The following is a 6,145-nucleotide window of genomic DNA, read 5'->3' as shown; positions in this document are numbered from 1 at the left end:
TACGGCAGCGCCCTCAGCGCTCCTTCCTCGCTTTACGGCAGCGCGGCCGGCGCGGCCCTCACGCCCCCTCCTCGCTTTACGGCAGGCGACGGCAACCGTTGCCATGGGGACGGGCCCTGCCTGGCAACGGCGTTCGTTAATTTCCCGAAATTCACCTAAATTCACCCAAAATTCCTCAAAATTTACCCTAAATCCCCCCAAAATCGCTTTCCATCACCCCAAATCCTCCCCAGATCCCCAAAATCCCTCCCAAATCCCTCTCCATCACCCCAAATCCCACTGAATCCTCCCCAAATATCCCCAAATTCTCCTCAAATCCCCCCAAATTCCCCCAAGTTCTCCCCAAAATCCCTCCCAAATCCCCCCTCCATCATCCCAAATTCCTCCTGAATCCACTCAGATCCCTTCAAATTCCCCCAAAATCCCCTAAATGACCCCAAATTCCCTCAAATCCTCCCCAAATCCCTCCTCCATCCCCCCAAATCCCAAAAATTCCCCGAAATTCCCCCTCAAATTCCAAAAATTCCCCCTCAGATCCTCCAAATTCCTAAAATTCCAGAGAATTTCTCCACAAATCTCCCCTGAATCCCCCCAAAATTCCCCTGAAATCCCCCCAAATACATCAAAATTCTCTCTCCATCACCCCAAATCCCCCTGAAATTCCCACAAAATCCCCCCAAATTCCTCCTAAATCCACCCAAATCCCCCAAAATCCACCCAAAAATCGCCCAAAATACCCTCAAGTCCACCCCAAACTCCCCAAATTCCCCAAAATACCCACTCCATCACCCAAAATCCTTCTTAAATTCCCCAAATTCCCCTCAAATCCCTCTGAAATCCCCCCCAAATTTCCCTAAAATCCCTCTCCATCACCCCAATCCCCCCTAATCCTCCCCAAATCCCCCAAATCCCGATGAAATCCACCCCAAAATCCCCTCTCCATCACCCCAAATCCCTCAAATCCCCCTAAATTCCCAAAATCCCCCCCTGAAATTCCCCCAAAATCCCCTTTAAATCCCCCAAAATCCCCTCTCCATCACCCCAAATCCTTCTTAAATCCCCCTAAATTCCCCAAATCCCCCCGAAATTCCCCCAAAACCCCCCAAAATCCCCTTTCCATCACCCCAAATCCCCCCTACATCCCCCCAAATTCCCTAAATCCCCCCAAAATTCCCCAAATCCCCTCTCCATCACCCCAAATCCCCCTTAAATCCCCCCAAATCCCCCTGAAATCCCCCTAAATTCCCAAAATCCCCCCAAAATTTCCCCAAATCCCCTTTAAATCCCCCAAAATCCCCTCTCCATCACCCCAAATCCCCCCTACATCCCCCCAAATCCCTCTTAAATCCCCCCAAATTCCCCAAAATCCCTCTGAAATCCCCACAAATTTCCCCCAAACCCCCTCTCCATCACCCCAAATCCCTCTCAAATCCCCCCCAAATTGCCCAAAATCCCCCCAAATCCCAAGAATCCGCTGAAATCCCCCGAAAAATTCCCCCAAATCCCCTCTCCATCACCCCAAATCCTTCTTAAATTCCCCCAAATTGTCCCAAATCCCCCCCAAAATCCCCCCAAATCCCCCCCAAAATCCCCCCAAATCCCCCCTAAATCCCCTCTCCATCACCCCAAAATTCCCCCAAATCCCCTTTAAATCCCCCAAATCCCCCCCAAATCCCCCCAAATCCCCTCCCCACACCCCCCCCACCCCTCCATCCCCTCCCCGAACCCCCAAATTCTCCTTTTTTGGTTTTTTTTTTTTAACTTTTATTTTTTTTTCATTTCCCGGTCCCTCCCCGGGGCGGAGCCGTCCCGGCCCCGTCGGCGCCAGCCACGAGCCGGCACCGGCCCAGCCCCGAGCCCGGGACCCCCAAAATCCTCCCGGGACCCCCCAAAAATCCCCCCAGGACCCCCCAAAAATCATCCCGGACCCCCCCAGCCATGACGGTCAAGTTGGACTTCGAGGAGTGTCTGAGGGACTCGCCCTGGTTCAGGTACACCCCAAAAACTGCCCCGGGATGCCCCAAAAATTATCTGGGACTCTTCAAAAATCCGTCTAGGATGCCCCCAAAAATTCTCTGGGACACCCCAAAAAATTATCTGGGACTCCCCAAAAAATCCCTCTGGGATACCCTAAAAAATTCTCTGAGACTCTCCAAAAAATCCCTCTAGGATGCCCCCAAAAATTCTCTGGGATACCCTAAAAACTGCCCCGGGATACCCCAAAAATTATCTGGGACTCTCCAAAAAATTCTGTGGGATACCCGAAAAAATTCTCTGGGACACCCCAAAAAATTCTATGGGATACCTCAAAAAATTCTATGGGATACCTCAAAAAATCGCCCTGGGATACTCCAAAAAATTCTCTGGGATACTCCAAAAATTATCTGGGACTTTGCAAAAAATGCCTCTAGGATACCCCAAAAAAAATCCTAGGATAGCCCAAAAAATCCCCCGGGATACCTCCAAAAATTCTCTGGGATACCTCAAAAAATTCTATGGGATACCTCAAAAAATTCTATGGGATACCTCAAAAAATCGCTCGGGGATACCCCAAAAAATTTTGTGGGATACCCCAAAAATTTCTCTGGGATACTCCAAAAATTTCTCTGGGATATCCCAAAAAATTCTCTTGAACACCTCAAAAAACCCTCTAGGATACCCCAAAAAATTCTGTGGGATACTCCAAAAACTTCTCTTGGATACTCCAAAAATCTCTCTGGGATACCTCAAAAAATTATTTGGGATACCCCAAAAAAATCTCCTGGGATACCCCAAAAATTTCCCTGGGATACCCCAAAAATTCTGTGGGACACCCCAAAAAATTCTCTGGGATCCCCCAAAATCCCCCCCTAAAAAAAACCTCCCAGGACCCCCCAAAATCTCCTCAGGACCCCCCAAAATTTCCCCCAAAATCTCCTCAGGACCCCCCCAAAAATCCCAAATCTTCCAGGTACCCCCAAAATCTCCCCAAGGATCCCCAAATTTTCCTTAAAATTCCCCAAATTTCCCCCAAAATTCCCTCAGGACCCCCAAAAATTCCCCAAATTTCCCCCAAAATCCCCTCAGGACCCCCCAAATTTCCCCCAAAATCTTCTCAGGACCCCCAAAATCCCCTCAAAATTCCCAAATTTTCCCTTAAAATTCCACGAATTTCCCCTAAATTTCCCCCAGGACCCCCCAAAATCTTCTCAGGACCCCCCAAAATCCCCTCAAAATTCCCAAATTTTCCCTTAAAATTCCCCAAATTTCCCCCAGGACCCCCCAAATTCCCCCCCCGCCCCTCCCCCACCCCAGGTGCTGCGGTGGCGCCTCCGGAAGCGACTCCGGAAGGGGCCCCAAAAAAACCCAAAACCGCCCCAAAATCCGGCCCCACCCCCTCCAGGAACCCCAAAATCCGGCCCCTCCCCCCTCAGGGACCCCAAAAAATCCAAATTCACCCCAAAATCCGGCCCCACCCCCCCCCAAAAAATAGGACACCCCCCAAAAACCCCCAGGAACCCCCAAAATTTTCCCCCCAAAATCCCCCCAGCATCCCCAAAAAAATCCCAAAATGCCCCCAGGACCCCCCAAAAAAATCCAAAATTCCCTTTGGACCCCCCCAAAAAATCTCAAATGCCTCCTGACCCCCCAAAATTTCCCCCCAGGATTCCCCAAAATCCCCCCAAGACCCCCGAAAAAATCCCCAAATCCCCCCAGAACCCCCCAAAACCCCCCCAGGACCCCCCCAAAAAATCCAAAATTCCCTTTGGACACCCCCAAAAATCCCAAAATCCCCCCAACACCTCCCAAAATTCCCCCCAGGACCCCCAAAAATCCCCCCAGGACCCTCCCAAAAATCCCAAAATGCCCCCAAGACCCCCCCAAAAAATCCCAATTCCTCCTCAGGACCCCCCAAAAAATCTCAAATCCCTCCTGACCCCCCAAAATTTCCCCCCAACATCCCCCAAAAACCCCCCAGGACCCCCCAAAAAATCTCAAATCCCCCCAGAAGCCCCAAAATTCCCACAAGATCCCCCAAAATCCCCCCAGGACCCCCTCAAAAATTCCAAAAAGCCCCAAAAACCCCCCCAAAAAATCCAGAATTCCCTTTGGACCCCCCCAAAAATCCCAAATTTCCCTTTGGACCCCCCAAAACCCTTCAGGACCCCCCCAAAAATCCCAAAATCTCCCCAGGACCCCCCAAAAAAATCCAAAATTCCCTTTGGACCCCCCCCAAAATCCCAAAACCCCCCCAGGACTCCCAAAAAAATCCCCAAATCCCCCCAGGACTCCCCAAAAAAATCCCAAATCCTCCCCAAACCCCCCAAAATTTCCCCCCAGGATCCCCCAAAATCCCCCCAGGACCCCCCAAAAAAATTCCAAAAAGCCCCAAAACCCCCCCAAAAAATCCAGAATTCCCTTTGGACCACTCCAAAAATCCCAAAATTCCCTTTGGACCCCCCCAAAAATCCCAAAATCCCCCCAGGACCCCCAAAAACCCCCCCAAGACCCCCCAAAAAAATCCCAAATCCTCCCCAAACCCCCCAAAATTTCCCCCCGGGATCCCCCAAAATCCCCCCCAGGACCCCCCAAAAAAATTCCAAAAAGCCCCAAAAACCCCCCCAAAAAATCCAGAATTCCCTTTGGACCACTCCAAAAATCCCAAAATTCCCCCAGGACCTCCCAAAACGCCCCCAAGACCCCCCAAAAAAATCCCAAAATCCCCCCAGGACCCCCAAAATCCCCCAAGACCCCCCCAAAAAATCCCAAAACCCCTCCAGGACTCCCAAAAAAATCCCAAAATCCCCTCAGGACCCCCCAAAATTCCCCCAAATCCCCCCCAAAAAATCCAAAATCCCCCCAAAAATCCCAAATTCCCCCCAAAAATCCCCCCCAGGACCCCCCAAAAACTCCCCCAGGACCCCCCAAAAAATCCCAAAATGCCCCCAGGACCCCCCCAAAAATCCCAAAATCCCCCCAAAATTCCCGATTTTCCCCCCAAAATTCCCGATTTTCCCCCAATTTCTCCCCAGGGCCGCGGTGGAAGAGGCCGAGTCGGACGCGGCCGAGCTCGAGACTCACCTGGAGAAGGTTGGAGGGGAACCCCAAATTTGGGGGAATTTGGGGGGTCCCAAAAAATTCTGGGGGGGTCCAGGGGGGTGGGGATTTGGGGGGGATTTTGGGGAGGTTTTTAGGGAATTTTTTGGGATTTTTGGGGTGATTTTGGTGGATTTTGGGGAGGTTTTTAGGGAATTTTTGGGGTGGATTTTGGGGGTGATTTTGGTGGATTTTGGGGAGATTTTTTGGGGATTTTTGGGGTGACCCTGGAGGATTTTGGGGAGGTTTTTAGGGAATTTTGGGGGATTTTGGGGGTGATTTTGGTGGATTTTGGGGAGGTTTTTAGGGAATTTTTGGGGTGGATTTTGGGGGTGGTTTTGGTGGATTTTGGGGGGATTTGGGTGGATTTTGGGGTGGGGTTTAGGGAATTTTTTTGGATTTTTGGGGTGATTTTGGTGGATTTTGGGTTGATTTTTGGGTGGATTTTTGGGGTGATTCTGGGTTGATTTTGGGTTGATTTTGGTGTGGATTTTTGGGGTGATTTTGGTGGATTTGGGGGGGATTTTGGGTTGATTTTGGGGTGGATTTTTGAGGTGATTCTGATGGATTTTTGGGTGGATTTTTGAGGATTTTTGGGTGGATTTTTGGGGTGACCCTGGTGCGTTCTGGGTTGATTTTGGGATGGATTTTTCGGGATTTTGGGGAGGTTTTTTTGGGGGATTTTTGGGGTGACCCTGGCGGATTTTGGGGTGGATTTTTGGGGTGATTCTGATGGATTTTTGGGTGAATTTTTGAGGATTTTGGGGTGGATTTTTGGGGTAATTCTGGGTTGATTTTGGGTGGATTTTTAGGGTGATCCTGGCAGATTTTGGGTGGATTTTTGGGGATTTTGGGGAGGTTTTTGGGGTGATTCTGGAGGATTTTGGGTTGATTTTGGGGTGGATTTTTAGGGCTTTTGTGTTGATTTTGGGGTGGATTTTTGGGGTGATTCTGATGGATTTTTTGCTGTATTTCTGGGGTGATTCTGACAGATTTTGGGTGGATTTTGGGGTGGATTTTTTGGGTGATTCTGGTGGAATTTTGGGTGGATTTTTGGAGTGGATTTTTG

General features: G+C 50.1%; 1 protein-coding gene across 1 annotated transcript in view; it reads left to right on the top strand.

Annotated features, from left to right (window-relative positions):
- The first annotated feature begins 1,814 nt into the window (after window positions 1-1,814).
- Window positions 1,815-6,145, top strand: part of ACAP1 (ArfGAP with coiled-coil, ankyrin repeat and PH domains 1) — a 29,423-nt gene continuing 25,092 nt past the window's right edge. Inside the window, 2 exon segments of the mRNA XM_033084334.1 lie at window positions 1,815-1,991; window positions 5,013-5,070. Of these exon segments, the coding sequence (XP_032940225.1) occupies window positions 1,939-1,991; window positions 5,013-5,070 (111 nt within the window). The 5' untranslated portion in view covers window positions 1,815-1,938.

Source organism: Catharus ustulatus, chromosome 37 (assembly GCF_009819885.2).
Source record: "Catharus ustulatus isolate bCatUst1 chromosome 37, bCatUst1.pri.v2, whole genome shotgun sequence".
Classification (NCBI taxonomy): Eukaryota; Metazoa; Chordata; class Aves; order Passeriformes; family Turdidae; genus Catharus; species Catharus ustulatus.
Note: the sequence above shows the minus strand (reverse complement) of the source record. Positions and strands in the feature narration are given on the sequence as shown.